The sequence below is a fragment of the Sorex fumeus genome, unplaced genomic scaffold, assembly GCF_029834395.1.
Source record: "Sorex fumeus unplaced genomic scaffold, SorFum_2.1 ptg000034l, whole genome shotgun sequence".
Taxonomy (NCBI): Eukaryota; Metazoa; Chordata; class Mammalia; order Eulipotyphla; family Soricidae; genus Sorex; species Sorex fumeus.
Genome location: NW_026606091.1, coordinates 46,270,093 through 46,290,666, shown reverse-complemented (window position 1 = coordinate 46,290,666; position 20,574 = coordinate 46,270,093). Strand labels below are relative to the sequence as shown.

Here is a 20,574-nt window from a genome sequence, read left to right as displayed (position 1 = left end):
GTATGTGCATTTGGTGCAGAGGCAGGAATCTAGGGCTGTGAGCAGAGGAAGCACTCTATTCCTGAGCTGTGTCCCTAGACGGTCATTTCTAGCTATATCTTCATCTCTTTCTACATCCATATCTACACATCCCAGCCTACCTGACCTAACCTTACCTAACCTAACCCAAGCCACGTGCAGCCATGCCCAGCCTTAAACTTCAACCTCTGACCTGGGAGTGCTGTGTTGCTAGGGGTCCAGCTCAGGGTCTTTCCCTCACTAATAAGCATTTATCCATATATCCCACCACTTGAATTATCTCCTTGGCCCTCCATATTATGTTTTTTGGTCACTCCTGGCAGTGCTCAGGGCTTATCCTGAAGGTACTTGGGCAACCATATGTGCTGTTGGGCATTGAACCTGGTTCAGCTGTATGCAAGGCAGATGCTTTAATTCCTGTACTGTCTCTCTGGTCCTCATCATTGTTTTCCAGTGAATAAACAGTTAAGAATTTTTCAGCTTTAATTCTACTATAGTACAGAATGATAGACACTCTAGCAAAAGCTCTTTTGAATCTTTGCAGTTTTTAAGGGTATAGATGAATCTTTGAAATGCAAGTCTGAGACACCACTGATTTAGACTTACCTCTTGAGTTTTTCAGTTTTCCAGTTCAGAAATCCTTGGAATATTGAGTCATAATCACACTTTTTCTTTTCTCGTCTTTTCTTTTGGGGACAGGGGGCAGTTTTGAAACCGGAGCTTAAAAGAGATCCAGTCAGCACGAGGGTCAAGTTAAAGATTGTCCCCCATCTCCTTCGTTCTAGACAAGCTGCAGAAACATTTCCAGCTAACATTCAGGTAATTTATTCTTTCTAGAGAAAAATGGCCTGTTTATAACTTTGATATTCATATTTATAAGACAAAGAACTTGTGATGAATATTCAGGCAGTGCTTTGATATATAATAGATGAGTTATATTGTTTCTATCTTAAGTTTAGCTATGACTTTTTAAGCTTCTGTTATAAAAATATATATGGTTACCCTTCACTCCTGCTTATATGGAGATCACCTCTTTCAAACTAACGGTTTTCTGAGTGACTTTTCTTCAGAAATGGTATTATCGAACTTGATTATTGGAAAAATGCGATATCCTTAACTGAAGTCCTATGGGAAGTTAGTGACCAAGTCTTTTTAGTCTTTTTGATTCATCCTTAATGTCTTTGTCTGTATGAAGAAGCTGATAACTGATTCACTCTTGCCTTTCCTTCCATCTTGTTTTCCTGGTCTCTCTACTGCAGTCAGTTTATTTTCTATGTTGTTAATTTTAGGTTATCTTTGGTTTACAATATCAAGAAGTTTCATGGGTTAGAGTAATACTCTTATAAGTATTGTGATTCTCATTATTCCACCACCAGAGTTGCAGTGCAGTCCCATTATCAGTTCTGTGCACACCTATCCTTGGATCACTCCTAATGGTTCTCAGGGGACCGTATGTGGTACTAGGGACTTGAACCAGTTTTGATCATATGCAAGGCACTGGCCCCAGTGATTTCTTCTGCTGTGTATAAATTCTTTTTTTTTTTCAGTGTCAGGGATCGAACCCAAGCCTCACACAGGCAAGACAGGTGCTTGCTTAACTTCTGAGTTACGTTCCTTGCCCCCGGCTTTTCTTTCAGATCTTAAGGATATAACTTTTCACTCTCAAGTATATACTCTTAGTTATAGATTATTCATAGATGTTTACTATGTTGATATGTTTCTTCTGATTCTGAGGGGTTTTGATTATTGTTTTTCTGACCCACATTTGGATATGCTCAGAACTTCTGGTTCTGTACTCAGGGATCAATTCTGGCAAGGCTCTGGGGATTCTGTGTGCTGTTTAGGATCAAACCTGGTTGGCCACTTTCAGGGCGAGCACCTAGCCACTGAACGACCGCTCTGATACCTCCACCTCTTCAGTTTCTTGAAGGATTTATGATTTTATTCATTGTTTTTCTTTCTGTTGTACTTGAGCAATCATCTGTTGTGTAAGTCACGTACGCCAAACTTATATAAATCATGTTTCTTCTGGGCATCTAACCTACTAGCATTTGATTAATCTCAAGTATTCTGTGTTTCTATAAACAGAATATCCGGGAACTCCTTCGGTTTCACTTTCCAGTCAGTTTCTAGGTTTCTTGATAATGGTTCAGAAATTTTATTTGTAATAATCACCAGAGTTCATAATCAGCTAGAATTTTGTGACAGAATTCCATAGGCCTCTTGTAGAAGTACCCTTTATATGTAACTATTTATGTTCCAGAAACAAGTCAAGCTAAAAACCAAGCATTTTCAAAGACAAGCTCGTTGTCTCTCACCCTTAAAATTCTTAGTTTTTAAAATATTTCCTTCACTGACATGGCATTATCATTTCTCTTTAGAGTTGGCTCCACCCCTTCTTTCCTTAACAGTTTGTTGGAGAATCCCTGACTTTAACATTCTTCCCTGATGGTAGACATATAACCAGGCATACATTATTATCTCCCTTGCTTTCGAATATCACGTAAACAGAAATAGCATAGTTCTCACGTATATGTGCCGGACATTTCTTTCCTACCCAAAAGTCAACATTGTAATTCTTTTGTTTCTGTTATCTTTTCATATTATTACATATGGCATTGCATTATCAGATTGCCTAAAAAGTCTTTTCTAAATAATTAGCAAATGATTATGTATTATACTGTATCACGTATAACATAAGTATGTTTGACTCAGCAAAGTCAAATATTTGAAAGCAACGCATCTTTTTATTTTAATCTTGACATCTTGTACAGTGTCATTTATACGTTCATATAAGAAATGTTCATTTAGTACTATTCCAGGTCTACTGATATTTTATTGCTCGTTTCAGAAGTCAGACTGGAGATTATTTTTAATTACAAGGCCATTATTCCTACTTAAAAACAAATAATTTAAAGAGTGGATTATCATTACTGTCATTATGACAATATTGTCATTAAAATAATTGTCATTATGACAAATATGCCATAAACATTTGACAATCTGTTTACTATCTTCACCTTCTGGACACTGCACAGGACTCATCTACCATGTGATCTTTTTCCTTATTTTTCTTTTTGGTCCACATCCTGTGATACTTGGGACTTGGTCCTGATTTTGCACTTCGGGATCACTCCTGGCAGCGTACAGGGGTTCATATGGGGTGCTGGAGATTGGATCCCTGGACGCCATGTGCAAGGCGAGCTCCCCACTATTGTACTGTCACTCTGGCCCCATCTACCAGGTTATCTTTATTTGCCTTGTAGACATGACTAAGTACAGTACCTGTACTCCAACTGAAAACCTGTAAAATGTTGTCATTGTTTTGATATTTTCCTTGAAGCTTCTATTATACTTCCGAGTGGCCAAAAGTAAATGAGAAATTAAATTTCCTCAAAATGATCTCATTTGCTAATTAATGTCCCCTGTGCTGGCCCCCTGCAGTGTGAATTATGCTGCTTCCTAGTGGAAGCCCCTCAGTTGTAGAGCTTTGCCAGGTCACCCATTGTGTTTATTGTTCCAGACTCTTGATTGAGGCTACTGGAAGGTTTCTGAAGGTGGCTAGCTAAAAGTTTTATCCATAATAAAAAGACTTTTTCCCCTCTGGAGAAAGCCCATCTTTCTCTTAAACGCATATTTCTCTCTTTTTTCTCTTGCTTCTCATCTCTCTATGTAGGTTCCTTTCAGTAAAAATGCTCTTGCTTCACCAAAAATGAAAAAAAAAAGATTTAAAAAAATAATAAAAGACCTAGTAATCTTGAACAACAGAGCCAGACGTCTGCTGTTGAATTCTAATATTTGAAAACAGTAAACTGCTATTAATTGGTGAACTTGACATGGTTCTTTTCTTATAGGTAGTATATGATGGACTTTTTGGTACAAATACAAATTCAAAATTAAGGACATTATCCCTGCAATTTGTACATCACATTTGTATAACGTGAGTATTTTTAAATTTCTAAAGTTCTCAACCTGTTGGAATGATAATAATTCAGAAAACGTGTTTATGTAGGTTAACTTTTTTCATATTTTATTAGATTATTTAACTTGGTTATATCTCAATATTTTAAATAATCATCTGAAAAGATTCATGATTATACGATTCTTATTTTAGTTCATGTATGTTTTGTTTTTTAAGCTGTCCAGAAATCAAGATTAAGCCATTAGGTCCAATGCTTTTAAATGGCCTCACCAAACTAATCAATGAATATAAAGAAGTAAGTGATTTGACTTTAAATTTGGTAAAGATTTTCTATTTTTAAAAGTGTTGTGTTTCATACATTTTTCTGGTCTGTTGTTGACTTAATTAAATTTGCTTTTTCCCTATCCCTTCTTAACATTTTTACTTGAAGTTGTACAAATTTTAGAAATGGTGACCATCTTTTGCTTTTTTTTTAAAAAAATAAGTGCTAATTGATAGTAATTTTGAGGTTGTTGTTACTTTTTCTTTTTAATCAATTTAACTTTTTTGGGGGTGTTTGGGCCATACCTGGTAGTGCTCAGGGGACCAGGTGTGGTGCTTGGGGATTGACCCTGGTCAGCCAGTTGCAAGGGAAGTCCTATACTATGTCTCTGGCCCTTCAACTACATTTTAAAAAGCTACGTTTTTAAAAGCTACCTCATTTTACTTGTAAGCACTGCAAAAATGAAATGAAATATTGTTAAGTTTTTATTTTGTGATAAGTATGGATCTATTTATGTTTGCTTATATTAAGAAAGTCTTAATTGTTAAGGGCTGATATTTTGTTGATTGAAAATCCCGTCAAAACATGCATTCAGTAAGTTTTTGATTCTTTAAGTGGGATGAGGATTACTTGGAGTATAGATTTTAAAATTCTGTTTATTTTTGCTGTATTACTCTCACCATCTCCAGTATTTCAGGAGAATTTTCTAAGAAAGGTAAGGATTTTAGAACTTTAGTTAGTGTTCTTTTTCAAAGCATTAGTAAGCAGGAATGCATGTTTATAGTGTTACAGGTATCAATGTTTTACCATTTTTTAGAGTTAGAAATTTGGTTTGAATTCTAGTTTTGTTCTTCAGTGAGTTACTTAAGTTCTTCCACCCCTTTTCTTTATTAGAAAACTGTAAATAATAGTATCACTTTATTGAGTTACTACAAGGATTAAATAAGAGAATACATAGGTATTGCTGAGAATAGTGAAAGCACGTTAGTAGATGTTTGTAATGAGAAGTTGCTTATTTTTTGTGCAGCTGTGTTTTGAGGGCGCTGCTGGCTCTCTTATCTTCTTTTTAATGTGTGCATGCTTCTAAAATTACCTTCCAGATTATTTTTATGATTAGTCAGATCCTCTGGGTGGTTGGTAAAACTAAAATTACTTTGAGAGTCTAGGGGAAGAACCGTTTTCAAGGTTAGGTTAGAGAGGTCAGATAAACCACAGGACTCTTGTTCTGTTAAACTCTAGACAGTTGCAGGTATTCTCAGCAGATGAAGCTGTAAGAGTGGCCATCTAGGTGTGTAAATGGTGAGATAAGAGAGAATCCTCTGGAATGTATAAACATCAGCTGACAGAATAATTGCGGTACTCTGAAAAATCAAACCGTAGACTTTCATGCAGCTGTAGAATTCTGTCTAGATCTCGAGGTGGCACCGCACTAATTCAACAGTGACTTCACTATGACCCTTTAATTTTTTGTGATGAAAGATAGGCAATTTTCAGAATTTAATATATTTAGAAAATCCCTTCCTATGTACACAGTTTTGGGCGAGAGAGGGAGGACCCTAGTCTGTTTGGCCAGTGATGAATTTTCTAAGTTATCTCTTTTCCTAGTGTGTAGCGGATGTTTGCATTATTTGGTATTTGCAGGTTACACAGTTTTGAAAATAGACTGAACTTAATTAGCACCAGCTCAGAGAATCTATTTCATGTGTCTACTGCATTTACCCTCTTAAGTGAATTCAGAACGTAAAGTTTTTATTTTTCATTTAGTAATGTGATGATTTCTGGGTCTTGACACTTTTGGTTGTTTGGTTTAGGTGTTTATAGGTAGTTAGAGAGAGACGTAGGTTTTACGAGGAGTAAAATAATGTGTGTAATTGCAGCAAAAAGGTTTTGCCGTTTACTCTTTTTTTTTGTTTTGTTTTGTGTTTTTTGTTATTTTTTTCTTAATTTCAAGGACCCTAAGCTACTGTCAATGGCATATTCAGCTGTTGGAAAACTCTCCAGGTGAGTAATCTCTTCTTTAGTGAGAGATATTCTGTTGGTTAATTAAGAAAACTTAAGTGGCATTTAATAACGAATGGAGAGAATTATTGTGATTATGCAAGGAAACATATTTAGTTGCCAGAGGTGGTTTAAATGTCTTCCTTGAAGATGAAAAATGATGTGAGACAATTTAATTTGCATATGAAGATATATTATCGTATTATTTGACAGTCTTGAAATGAGATTTTGAACTGGATCGTGTCATCACGGGTGCATTTTCTTGTATCCTAGAGACATTTGTTGGACCTTAATTGTTCTTGTTGCTAGTTACTACTATTCTTCATAGTAATTAAAGGGTATTTCTACTGATTCTCTTTTCTGGTAGTGTTATATTTTTATGTAAATCCCTCTATTTCCAAGATCTTCCCCCCCCCCCCCCCCTTGTGTTTAGTCTGATTTCTTTCTGCTGCTCTCTTCACTGCATTTCTAAGTTAGGGAGGTAGAGGTGCAGCATTGCCATTGACACCCTGTGCTGTTTCTCCCCAGAACAGGTTTCGTCTTAGCCTGTGTGAATTTGGTCTTTTGTTTTTGTATTTTGAAAAGAAAGGCACTTGGGACTCAGATAAAGCCACCCAGACCACCTGAGAGAGTCTAACTTTGTCGTCATTCCTAGTCCTGTGTCTTTTGGCAAGAAATAAAGCTTCTTACGCTCATAGCCTCAAGTTTAAGTAGAAGTTTGGTCTTGATTATCTATTTTCTTTATATTCAAATCAGAAATGTTAACTGAGTGCATGGAGTATTATCAAGCAACTAGTAAAATGTATGTTGACCAAGGGTTACTTGGGTGACAATTACGAAATTAAATATTTACTTAAAAATATTGGATTCTTTGAGGGAGGTAACCCAGTGGTCCTGAAACTCTGATGAGAGATGGAAGCCCAAGCGCAGGAATATTTGTGTTTGTTTCATTTTCTTCCATCTCACGGGCACTGATGTAATGAGGGTCTTATATTCTCTTACAGTCGAATGCCACATTTATTCACTAAAGATATAGCTCTTGTGCAGCAACTTTTTGAAGCCCTGTGTAAGGTAGGGAAACACTTGGCAAGTTTGTGTTCTGTTTGGGTACATATGAAAGCCCAACACAGTGAGAAACACTGTCTTTGTATCATCTTTGTAGGAAGAGCCCGAGACCCGACTTGCTATTCAAGAAGCATTATCTATGATGGTTGGGGCTTATAGTACATTGGAAGGAGCACAGCGAACTCTCATGGAGGCCCTTGTAGCCTCTTACTTGATAAAGGTAGGTACAGCAACGTAAATGGCAGTGGCTGGCAAGATACACTTTTAGTCTTTGGATCTCCTGCCTAGTGTTCAGAGGGCCTGGGAGCCACTCCTGGAGACTGTCATTCAACCGGACTAGTGGTTCATTGCTAGAACTGTGGAATTGTAGTGGTGCTGCTTGGTCCCTGCAGGGACAGCAGTGCCTGAAACCACCAGGGCCGTCCCAGTGGTGCTGGGGGCCTGTAGGCTCACCCTGGGGAATGCTCCTGGGGCCATGTCGTACTGGGAATGAAGCCCTTAGACTGTCTTCCAGCCCCTACATCTTGTATTTTTACTTACTATTTCAGTTTTGGTTGGGGGAAGGCATGCTGTGCCACACCTGGCCATACTCAGGCTTTACTCCTGGCTCTGAGCTCAGGGATCACTCCTGGCAGACTTGGGGAACCATGTGTGGTACTCGGGATCGAACCCGGGTTGGCCATGTGCAAGGCAAGCACGTTACTGGCAATACTATCCTCTGGCCCCGATAGCTTACTGTTTTTAATGTCTATTCTAAATGCACATCCTCCAAGTTCATGAAGTATTTAGTCTTAACAGGTAACTGAGTGCTGCAGTCACTCTGGTAGCATCCTACTGGGAGAGGAAAAGAAACAGATTTTCTGTTTATCAAAATGAGTCTGCAGGAAGTAAGCAAATAAATACTTTGGTCTTCCATTTATTTTACTTTGCTTTTCATAAAATCTGTAGGATAATTTAAACATCTGCATACAATGTGTTCATAGTATATGACTTGCATATAACATTAATCATGTATTTAGTCAGTTTTTTTGTCTCCATTTCAAGTAGAAAGGAGAGGAAGGAATGTCAGAAAATATTGATAAGATGAATACAAATTGTGTTCTATTGAATTTGACTGTTAAATATACTTATATTGAAGGAATTATTAAAGAGTCAGAAAATCTTTAAAATCTGGTTTCTGATGAAATATGTAGGATAGGTATGTATACTCAGGAAGCTTCCTACTTATGGGGTCTCATTGTCAAATGATACGGTGTCCAGTGTCATGTCACATATCACGGACAAGTTGTAGGTTTGTTTGGAATCTCATTAGAAATCTTAAAATTTTTCTCAAGGGTAACCTAATTTTTATAAATTCAGTTTCTATTTTTGGCTTTTTGAGTCATATCCAGTGATGCTCAGGGTTTACTTGTGGCTCAGCACTCAGGAATTATTCCTGGCTGTACTTGGGGGACCATATGGGATTCTGGGAATTGAACCTGGGTCTGCTGTGTACAAGGCAAACATCCTACATGCTGTACTCTCTCTCCAGCCCACCAGTGTAACTTTATAAGGAAGTGTAATTTTTGTGTAGCTCATATGGGTGCTGGTTGTACTCGAGCATATCAAATCATGTAATGCAATATTACCAAGCCTAAGCTAATTTACTCTTTTTTCTCATGCTGCATTAAAGGTGGTAACAAGACTTCAGGCTAAATAATACAGTCTAGTCCTTAACAATATTAAAGTCTCAAGAAGTGATAAAGAGCAGGGACACCAGATATTCCTTTGCCTCTCCTCTCACATAAGTACTGTGACTGGAAGAATGTCCTGGGAAAGTAAATAAGACCTGTCAGTAGATCCCACAGTTATATTTCTCACACAAGTTTATAATCTTACATTATTGATCTGTTTACGTTAATTGAATATGTATTTAAGTAGTGGAAACTTCCTTTTGGACTCCGGGGTTTTTTTTTCCTTGAAGTCAATTTTAATGTTAAAGTTAATATGAAAAAGTTGAGCTTAATATTTTAGTTCGTATTTGTAGAGATTCCTGTAAGGAGACTTTGGGTTCCCTAGAAGATACCTGAATTTTACTTGTGTGACTAAGTTTGAAAGTTTGGGGAAGCAGAGGTGAAGGGAGACCCAAAAATGTCACAGTGACATTGGTCCCAAGGCTATCTATAGTGAGGATATGGACACACAGAAAAATTCTCTGGCTTGCGGGTAGGACGTTTGCCTTACCCGCTGCCGACTGGGCCAACCCGTGTTCGATTCCTCTGCCCCTCTCCAAGAGCCTGGCAAGCTACTGAGTGTATCTTGCCCACATGGCAGAGCCTGGCAAGCTGCCTGTGACATATTCGATATGCCAAACACAGTAACAATGTCTCACAAAGGAGATGTTACTAGGCCCGCTTGAGCAAATTGATGAACAACGGAAGGACAGTGCTACAGTGGTATTTGTGGGTCTTATTGCTTTACTTGGAGGATCCTCTTAGTTGGAAGTACTTTCTAATTACTATGTACACTGGCCTGAAGACTATACGACAGAATTGTAGAGATTATAAAGAAATGTCTTGATTTTATTTAGATATAATTTTTGAAATAACAACTGAAATTTTGATTGCTTGCAATTAAGATGACCTATTTTGAAATTGTTGATAATTGAATTCTGTTTCTTTGTTTTTTTTTTTTGTTTGTTTTTAATTTGTGTGTTTGTGGGTGTGCACATGCATTTCTGTGTCAAAATAGCCTGAAGTTCAAGTTCGACAGGTGGCTGTGAAATTTGCCAGCACGGTGTTTCCCTCAGATCATATACCTTCCAGATACTTGCTCTTACTAGCTGCAGGAGATCCGTAAGTTTTCAAAGGTGTTAATTTGGATTTGGGTTCTTTCAAAATTTCTTGAAAATTACTGCAATTTATGTTGTCTATGGAATTTAGAAAGTTAAGGAATTAAAAAGTATGATTCTTAATAAAACCTCGATCTATAGTTGTGCTGACATTAATAGTACATATATTTACAATGCATATAAGTTCCATGTATTTTATATTAGTATAAAATATACAAAGATAATAGAAAATGCCTATAAAATGATTAAGCGTAAAGATTAAACATTAAGATTAAACAAATATGATTATATGTAAACTACAAATATATCCCCAAATATATTTTTAAGAAAAAATAAGCAATGTTGATGGCTTGACATGTTTTGATAATTTGATTATGTTGATGGAGTATCATTTTCTCATATACTCAGTTTTTGTTTTGTTTTGGTCCACATCTGGCAGTGCTCAGGGGCTTATTCCTGGCTTGGCTCACGGCTTGTCCCTGGTGGTGGCACAGGGTGCCAGACTGTGTGGGGATCCAACCCAGGTCTCCACCATCATGCAAAGCCTGTGCTCAATGCTTGGAACTCTCCCCAGAGCCAATTCAAAATTTTTCCAAGGGGATGTATATACTGGATTTTATTCTGCATTTTCTATATTTGTATGACGTATTTTGCTGGCAAGAGGGGTGTTTGGTTCACTCCCATTGGTGCTGGGGACTATTCCCAGTGTGCCTGTGATGCCCCAGGTACCATTCAGGGACAGAAATCAGACCGTATCTTCGATGATCAACGGGAGGGCCTTTACTTTACTTTACACTGCACAGTAGATCTTTAAGGCTTAATTTCTCTTAGAACTGCAAGTTTATATCCTTCGACCAGCAGCGGTACTCTTCTTTCTCACCCACCCCAGATAAATACAAGATGCTAATCTCTGTATTCAAGAGTGCAGCTTTTTGAATTTTTGCTAGAATTAGTTGGCTGACATTTGAATTATAGATTGCAGGTTATTTCCAAGCCCTGTTCTTGAAGTTCTTTTCTCATGCAGCTGCATTTATTTTTGGTTTAAGTGACTTTGGTTTATTAATCTTGATTCTGGTGCTCCTCTAATTCTCACTTTTCTTTATTAAGTTCCCAGCCTACAGGCAGAATTCCCGGGGCTCGGTGGCCAACCTGGCAGTTTGTTTTAGAGCTAGGCTTTAAGCCCGAGCTAGTGCTGAAAGTTGTTCTTTTTAAATCAACTTTAAAACTATTCCAACTATTTTCCTTTTTCACTTTAGTTAAAACTGTTTAGAGCAAATAAAAATCTCGTTACAATGCCAGGCTTTAGTTATTGTCTTCTTGTTAGTGAACTCATCCATTAGGAAAAAGACCCTTTTCAGAAGCAATTAAGGACCTGAAAGAATCTTTGTTATCTGAATAATACTGTTGCTGAGGTCAGTCTCCAGGTGGTCAGAAATTGATTAGTTTTCACATTTTTTATGCATTAGTGTCACATTATCAGGTAAACTTTTTACTGAATTAGAGCAGAATTTATAAAGGTGGTAAGAGGTTGTTGGCATGAGTGGCTATATTTTAAAAATTTGCTCTGTCGTTTATAATTTGCTTCTAATAATTGTAAAATACATACACAGATAATTATACAATGGCATACGGCAACCTGATTTGTTTTGTGGGTAAAATTTAAAAATGCAAGCTATTATGTAACTTCAAAATTCATATAATTTTCAAAATGAAATGATTTCTTACAACGTATTTTATGATTGTTTAGCCAGGCAACAGTGAGACATTTTCTCAGAACTCCAGCTGTCAAGTTAAAATGCTGTTATTTTCTTTGAGCAATCATTCTCCAATTGCTGAAATTTCATTTTTATTTCTATTTGTCTTCCTGAAAGGCGGGAAGAAGTTCATGGAGAAGCACAGCGAGTTTTGAGGTGTCTTCCTGGAAGAAACAGAAAAGACAGTGCTGCTAAGCAGATGCCTTCTTTCCCAGAAATGGTCTATTACATACAAGAAAAGGTGTGAGATCTAAGATCTAACCAGATGGTTTGTTTGGCCTTCTAATGGATGACGTTTCATCTAAACGTTGAATGGTAGTAAGGTTTCTAGCAGTGCTCTTTATTATATAAAAATGAAGCAGATACAAATGGGGGAATAACAGAATACCGGTATGTAATTGTTTGGAATTAATTATTCTTTTTATTCATGTCAACATTTTGACTGTGTCTAAAATTTGTCTATTGGTGTGACATTAAAATACTCAGGGCCTGGGCACTCAGTGGACTGAACACATGCAAACCATGCTTGACATTCAATGCCTGGTGCTACATGGTCTCCTGGGCCTTTCCAGGAGCTAATGCTGCTGCCCCCCCCTCCCCCCCCAGCCCTCAGCACTCACTTCCATGTATGGTCACCAAACAAGCACGTCCCCTTAAAAAAATTTCTTTTGGTCGAGTGGGACCACACCCAGCATTGCTCAGAGCTTACAGTCAGGAATCCCCTTGCAGGTCCTGGCGTACCATATGTAGTGCTGGGGATTGAACCGGGGTTGGCCCTGTGCCAGGCAAGTGCCCTTCCTGCTCTATTGCTCCAGCCCCCTCTCGTCCCCTTTTATTTTTATTAGCACTTATGAGCGGCCTTCCATGCAGCACTGGGAACCACCAGGGGCAGCTTGGTGGTTCCCCAGGAGGTGGTACTACACCAGGAAGTACTTGGAGACCATGCAGTGGCAGGGATTGGTCTTGGGGCCTGCTGCTTGCAAGTAGTGTGCCCCAGCACTTTGAACTGTCTCTCTACCTCATTCATCCTCACAGCATTATGTAGAATGCCATAAATCTGATTCGAAGTGCTTCCGCTGACGTTATAAGAGAGCGTCCCTATATCTGCTTTACTGCTGTCTGGTTTTGTGCAGTGTACTTTGCTGGTTGCTCAGTTGTTCTTGGCTGTCTCAAATCCCACTCCAAACTGCTTTTATACTAGTGCTTCTCTGAGTATGCGGTGGAATATCTTACGGCTTTCCCCTTCTACTGTTGGTTGTATCTTTTGCTAAATAGACATTTAAGGAAGTTACAGTTCGTTACAACAGTTTTGATTCTTTGTGGCCAGAAGGTTTGTTCTTGTATTTCCCTCTTAATTATTAGAAATAACAAATAATTGTTGGAAATAGTATGCAGTGGCATGGAGTGACTGTTAGTACATGGCTGTTGTTTAAAAAGGTTTCATTCTTTTTAAACAAGCCAGTAAAAATCCTGAGCAAGAAAAAACTATAGATCTGTTATTTAGAATTTGAGGGAGACACATAGTCAGCATGATTAGTGGGAGTGCATTTTTGACTACAAAAACCAGTTGCAGACTGTAGTGTAGTAAAAATTGTTATTTTGCATCGAAAAAGGACAAATACTCCGTTTTCATACATTGTGTTTGTTACTTCTGTTAGGCTTCCCATCGAATGAAAACTCCGGCCAAGTATATGACTGGGACCACTGTTCTTCCATTTAATCCAGCAGCCTTTGGGGAGGTAAGAATTTTTAGCCAAAGGATCTGAAACACCCAAAGTGGTGTCTGTGAGATTTTTGTGCCCTCGAAAAACCCATACTGTGGTGATAACGTTCCTTACCAAATTTATTAAAAAATAGTATTTGATAATGGATATTATTTTATTTCATAGCAGCATGTATAAATAAAATTATTTAGTTGTTTTTCTTTGTGAGGGAAAAAAGGTGAACTACACTGATTATAAATGTAATTGACAGCAACTTAAATTTATTTTATTAAAATAAAAATTTGATTAAAAGTTTAAAGTAAAATTATTAAAATAATTAGGTAATTAAAAATTAAATATTTGGTTCTTGCATTTTATCTGGTGATGCTCAGGGCTTACTCTTGACTCCTTGCTCAGAAATCACTACTGATGGCGATCAAACCCAGGTCCACTGAATGAAAGGCAATGCAAGTGCCTTAGTTGTTGTACTGTCTCTCTGGCCCCTAAATTTTAATTTTTAAATTCAACATACTCTTGCAGTTCTAGTACGAAGGGTTGACAATTCGATTACTTTATTGCATTTACTAAAGGAAATTGTATTCTTTAGATTGTTGACTTGAACTGGTAAAATGACAGGAGATAATCTTGTTTAGAATATTAAAGATACAATGAAATTGCTACATGTCCTACTTAGCTTTCAAGGAAAGAGCTTCTCCAAGGCTCCTTAGAAGCCATTTTATATCAGGTGTTTATGGTCTCTCATGCAATAGGATTTAATTTCATTTTCTCAAATTCCCTGTTGGAGATTACATATAAGTGGAATCCCATAGAAATAGATGATTTGTTCCAGGTTTCTGCCCGCTTTCTGTCTGTTTCTCTCATATTTTTTGAGAAGACTTTCAGAGTAATTTTCAGACTTTCAAAGTTGAGTTTACTTAGTTAAAACCAGTTAAACGCCATTAAAAGACACTCTGCGGTTATAAAAGCTTGTTATGTAAATTTTGCTCCATCATGGTAATTTAAGTTAGCATATTGAGTCCTGTTTTCCACCTTCTGTGAGGATCCTTGAAGATGCCTGAGGGAGGGTTGGGAATCGAAACAGGAACTGTCAGTCACTTTGAAGACTCTGAGTTTCTGCCACTTCTTACTCTGGCGTTCTTTTCTCTTCCATCTCTAGATAGTGCTGTACTTGCGCATGTGCCTGGCTCACAGTGCGGGAGTGGTGCCCACCTCCCAGAGCCTGGCTGATATGCAGGATCACGCCCCGGCCATCGGACGCTATATCCGGACTCTAGTGTCCGGTAACCAAGTGATGTCCTCCTCCTCATCTTCAAAGAGTGGAGAAACCAACCCTGTCCAGATCTACATTGGCTTGCTCCAGCAACTCTTAGCGGGTGTTGGAGGTAGGAGTTCCTGACGCTGAATATAAAAGTGCTTTGGCAGAATTCTAATTTTTACCTCAGCGAGTAAATGGCACTGTAGCACTGTCCTCCCGTTGTTCGTCGATTTGCCCGAGTGGGCACCAGTAACGTTGCACGACAAATAGTGAGACTGGTTGTTACTGTGTTTGGCATATTGAATTCGTCATGGGGAGCTTGCCAGGCTTTGCTTTGTGGGCGGGATACTCTCGTTAATTTGCCGGGCTCTCCGAGAGGGGTGGAGGAATCGAACTCCGGTCGGCCCTGTCGGCCTCGTGCAAGCAAGACGCCTTACCGACTGTGCTATCGCTTCAGCTTCAGCAAAGTTATTTTCTCTCTCATGAATGTAAATGAGCATTATTATTATTTTTTTTTCTAAATTTACCTCATTCCTCGTTGATACACTGCTCTCTTTTCAGAAAGAAAGACTCACACTAAATAATATATTTGGACTGTGGAAGTGGATGTGAAGAATCTTTTTATAGATAACTAGTCTGTAAATTTGCTGTATTGAGTCACATAATGTGTTTAGGTTGATTTTTGTTTTGTGGAGCTAGGAAATGCCTCCTAAGTGTTAACCTTATACAAATTTAATGATCTCTCTGTTTGGAGCGATAGCACAGCGGTAGGGCGTTTGCCTTGCACGCAGCCAGCATGGCCGACCAGAGTTCGATTCCTCCGCCCCTCTCGGAGAGCCCGGCAAGCTACCGAGAGTATCTCGCCCACAAGGCAGAGCCTGGCAAGCCACCCGTGATGTATTTGATATGCCAGACACAGTAGCAACAAAGTTTCCAATGGAGATGTTACTGGGCCCCCTCGAGCAAATCAATGATCAACGGGAGGGCCTTTACTTTTACCTTTACTTTACTTGAAATTGACTGAATCGTTTCTTATTTAGGTTTGCCAGTCATGTACTGCCTATTGGAAGCTGTCTCAGTGTATCCAGAAAAATTGGCTGCCAAATTTGTGGACAAAACAGAATGGATTAAGGTATATCCTAAGCGTATATGTATTTAATTCTTTGTATTTTAAGTCTCATGGTTTTGTCTTCCTGTCTGTTTTCTATTACCCCTATCTGCTGTTGTTTCCTTTTCTGCCTTTGGAGCATTCTGGGAGTTCTAACCTTCATCAACACTTACTGGTAAAGCATATCGGTCATGTATCTCAATGATCCTTATAGGTCAGAATGAGAGGTGAATATGAGCAAAATACTTCTCTTTACAAAAAGAACCAGGTTTATATAGATGAAGTGAAAATGTGTAAAGTGTTTCCTTCCATAACGGGTCCCCCACCTACTCAGATTCCCCGACTTCCTTCCCCTCTTTCTCCACCTTGACAGACACTTACAGGTCTTGACTTATTTTAATACATTGTACCTCCTGGACTTTACATATTTATATAAATTCAAAAGAAAGCATTTTTAAATGTTCCCATTTTACACAAAAAGCATAGTTTTTGTCTTGTTTTTGTACCCCTCCCCCCCAGCTAAATTAGAACATGGGGAATTTTTAACGTCAATATATAGACAGCATCCTTTTTGTTTTAATGGCTTAATTGCTTTGCTCTGTACAAATTAGCCATAATTTATTCTTGATTCTAGTGGCAAGTTAGGTTACTTTTAGTCTGCTGCAAAGAATGATCTCTCAGTTTTGAAGATGAGGAAGAAATCTTCTGTTTAGAAGATGCTTTTTTAGATGGATTTCTCAGAGTAGATTGAGAACATGTGCTTTTTCATTTTTACAACTGATGTTAGCCCAAAGGCTGAGAAGCTATTTAAAAGATGTTTTTTGTACTTTGCATTGGTTTACAGTGTTATGGAATTTCAAAAGTTAAGCTTCATGCCTCTTTATGTATTGGAGAGGTTTGTCACCACTCTGTTCATCAGAGTTCTTTGCCATCCTGCTATCAGTGTGACCCTTATTTTTCACTCCTCTCACCTTCTCTATCCCGATAATAATTGGTCTAGTTTTTACAGAGTCCAGCAGTTAGTTCTGTTTTTTCTCTCCAGTTGGCCTTAGTATTTCACATATGAGTGAAACTGTCCATCCAATAATTACCTTTCACTTATTTTGCATGACTTAATCACCTCAAGATCCATTTGTTGTTTCAGAAGTGCCAGTTGCATTTTTTGTTTTTGTTTTATCTTACCTTTGTGGGCCACACTGGGTGGTGCTCAGGGCTTGCTCCCAACACTGCACTCAGGGATCACTCTTGGTGGGATGCTGGGAATTGACCCTAGGTTCGCCATGTGCATGGCCACACCCTGCCTCCTGTACTCTCTCTCCAGCCCCAGTTGTACAATTTTGATGTTAGATGTCAACAGGAAAATGATTATATCACATGTATTTCCATTTTTATACTGTGCAGAGTCTGATGAATAGCAGTAAAGAAGAGATGCGTGAACTGGCAGCATTGTTTTATTCTGTAGTAGTATCTACGGTGTCGGGACATGAGTTAAAGTCAATGATAGAGCATCTTATAAAGACTACAAAGGATAATCACGTATGTCATCATTTTGCCTACATTTATTACTGTAGGGTATGGTAGAGCTTTACAAAAGCGTCTAATTTACTTTTTGTGTATCTAATTTTAAGGATTAAATGAGATAGGCACTACCTGAATTCAGTTAAGATTATTTCGTAAATTCGAGTGCCGTGTGTCTAATAGTGTTTAAGGACTTTAATCTATGGAGTGTATTTAATGGGATTCTATATTACAGACCCTAATACATGTACCTTTTTTGGCGGGGAGGGCCAAGGACAAGAAGAACTCCTCAGGGGTGATCAGGGACACTCCTGGGGCCACACCAGCTGTGCTTGGGAAGGGGGGCCAGGTGGTGTGGGTACCAAGCCTACAGTGCATATTCAGTGCTAAAACTCCTTATTAAAATTTTTTTTGAATTTTATGTAGTTGTTCATTATGATCTTCTACACTCAGTATTCCAACACCAATCCCACCACAACTGCACTCTCCCACCACCCTTATTTCCAGTTTTCCCAACCACCCTCAAGCCTGCCCCTATAGCAGGCTCTGAATAATTTATTTTACATTCCTTTTATTCATAATTTGTCAGAAAATGATCAAAAGGATTTTTTTTTAGAAGAAAGTGTGTAAGATTGTTGTTTCTCACCATGGAGCCGTTAAGTCCTTGTATAAGAGATCACCAACATGTTGTTACAGGTTAAGCCCTGTGTGTTTACCTGTTGTTAATTGAGACGCTCCAACTTGAGTTCGGTCTAGGTCATTATTTACTTCCCCATCTGTTGCCACTTACCATTGTGTTTTAATGGTGGGGGAGGCTGTTGGTTGCTTCTTTTTTGTTGTTGGGGGTGTGGTGCACATCCAGTTGTGCTCAGGTCTTGCTCTTGGTTCTGTGCTCAAGGGGATCACTTTTAGTTGGGTGCTGGGGATCAGACTTGTTCTGCTGCATAGAAGGCAGGTGCCTTACCTGGTGTGCTGTTGCTATCTCTGGCGCCCCACTCCCCCCCATCACATCCCACTCCCAATATTACCAACCTTATATGGAGATTTTTAGATATTAGAAATAGTATCTATTTTTTACATTTTGTTGACAGTGGACTTAAATGGTGTGTTAGTAGGGATTCTAAATCTTCAAGAGAGTCAAGATTCTGTCTGACGTCTCTCTGGGATATTTTTGTTAGAAATTCAAGTTTTATTTCCCCCCCTCCTTTTTATTATCATTATTTTTTTTTTACTGGGAATTTTTTTGTTAGAAATTCACGTTTTCTCCCCTTCCCCTGCCAACTTTTTTTTTTGGGGGGGGGGGATATTGTTACTATCTTTCAGTTGCACTTCGAATGGTCACTTAATTCTTTGCCTTTTTGTTTTATAAGACATCTATAATGAATACACTTATTTTATCCCATGTGGGAAAGGTGTAGAGATATTTGCCATTGTGTTGTTAAATTCAGAGCCCAGAGATACAACATGGATCCTTGCTAGCATTGGGATTCACAGTTGGAAGATACTTGGCTAAGAAGAAAACGAAAGGAGCACAGCAACAAGACCTGGAGACAGATGCTGACTTCCTGCCCGAACAAGAGAAGCTCATTCAGAGTGCCACAGAAACAATAGGTAATTCATGACTTTATGCCGACTTGGACTTCGATGTGTCGGTTTTGAATTCGGTCAGAATTTATTATGGCATGTTCATTTCTTTTGTAACTTTCTCCCCCTCCCCGCCCCCTTTTTTTAAGCAGTGTATTCCCCTTCTGTCATCGTTTCTTTTTTTGTTATTTCTGTAGACTTGAAGTTATTTTTGTGGCTTTTTGCTTCCAGGTCCCATCGCATTGCACTTGAATGCACAGACTACAAAATCTTACTGTCTTGATAACAGTGAAAGCATTCGAATCTTATGAACTGTGTTCCCGTATTCAGATGGTTCTGTCATGGGAAAATTTTAAGCATTAAAACTGACACTACCTCTTTCCATCCTTTTTTTTTTTTTTAAGTAAAAATATACCCAAAAACACAAGGGCCACTCCCAGTGGAGCTTGGGGGCCACCACCAGTGGTGGTGATGCAGGGACTCCGCTGTGCCAGGCACGGACTCAGCACGTACGACTCATCTGCTCTACCTCTTGGGCTATTTTCCTCATCTCTGTTGAGGCTTTTTTTTTTAATTGAATAAGTGTAAACATTATCAACTGGAAGATACTACAGACTTTAATTTTACTGTTACTGATGTTAAAAAAAAATATTGAGGAACCAAGGAAGAGCTCAGTGGGCAAGAACACATGCTTTGAATACACAGAGTATGGGTTTGATCCTGTGCAATGTGTTGTGTCCCCTGAGTACAATAGGAATGACCCTTAATCAACAAACTGGGAGTAACCCCAAATCAGTAAACAACAACAGCATAAAAAGACAAAACATTGGCTGGAGCAATAGCACAGCAGGCAGGGTGTTTGCCTTGCATGCGGCCAACCCGGGTTCGATTCCCAGCATCCCATATGGTCCCCTGAGCACCGCCAGGAGTATTTCCTGAGTGCAGAGCCAGGAGTAACCCCTGTACATCACCGGGTATGACCCAAAACAAAAAAAACAAACAACCCCCCCCCCCCCCCCCCCAAAACATTGCTGGTTGTTTGGATCACAAGGGCAATAGGACATTATTCTCTTTTGTTTAAATGTGCTCACAGGCTCATTTTTGGACAGTACATCACCTCTCTTGGCAATTGCTGCCTGTACAGCTCTGGGTGAAATTGGCAGAAACGGTCCACTCCCAATTCCAAATGAGGGATCTGGCTTTACCAAATTGCATCTTGTGGAAAGCTTGTTAAATAGAATACCTTCCAGTAAAGAAACAAATAAGGCAAGTCTCTATTTTTCCTTCACCCTAAAAGTCTATTTATAGATGCATAAAATAGCAAAGCCACAGTCGTGATAAGGATAGATGGCATTGTAGCTGTAGGAAGAATTTAATGTAAAAATAATGACGGAGTCATGAAGAAAGTCTAGTTGAGTATTTCAGTTTTGAGTTATGGAGAACTTGTCCACGGCCATCGTTTCTATTTCATTTGATCCAGTTTAAGTCTGTCTGTTAGTAAATAGGATGAATAATCTGTGAGGGCATGGACATTTA

General features: G+C 38.6%; 1 protein-coding gene across 2 annotated transcripts in view; it reads left to right on the top strand.

Annotated features, from left to right (window-relative positions):
• Nucleotides 1-20,574, top strand: part of ECPAS (Ecm29 proteasome adaptor and scaffold) — a 135,369-nt gene that overhangs the window by 53,524 nt on the left and 61,271 nt on the right. For both annotated transcript variants that reach the window (XM_056117289.1, XM_056117290.1), the window contains 14 exons: nucleotides 718-837; nucleotides 3,873-3,958; nucleotides 4,157-4,235; nucleotides 6,154-6,203; nucleotides 7,205-7,271; nucleotides 7,363-7,485; nucleotides 9,996-10,099; nucleotides 11,967-12,090; nucleotides 13,508-13,588; nucleotides 14,730-14,955; nucleotides 15,869-15,960; nucleotides 17,338-17,472; nucleotides 18,903-19,065; nucleotides 20,132-20,304. In XM_056117289.1, the coding sequence (XP_055973264.1) occupies nucleotides 718-837; nucleotides 3,873-3,958; nucleotides 4,157-4,235; nucleotides 6,154-6,203; nucleotides 7,205-7,271; nucleotides 7,363-7,485; nucleotides 9,996-10,099; nucleotides 11,967-12,090; nucleotides 13,508-13,588; nucleotides 14,730-14,955; nucleotides 15,869-15,960; nucleotides 17,338-17,472; nucleotides 18,903-19,065; nucleotides 20,132-20,304 (1,623 nt within the window). The remainder of the gene's footprint in view (nucleotides 1-717; nucleotides 838-3,872; nucleotides 3,959-4,156; nucleotides 4,236-6,153; nucleotides 6,204-7,204; nucleotides 7,272-7,362; nucleotides 7,486-9,995; nucleotides 10,100-11,966; nucleotides 12,091-13,507; nucleotides 13,589-14,729; nucleotides 14,956-15,868; nucleotides 15,961-17,337; nucleotides 17,473-18,902; nucleotides 19,066-20,131; nucleotides 20,305-20,574) is intronic.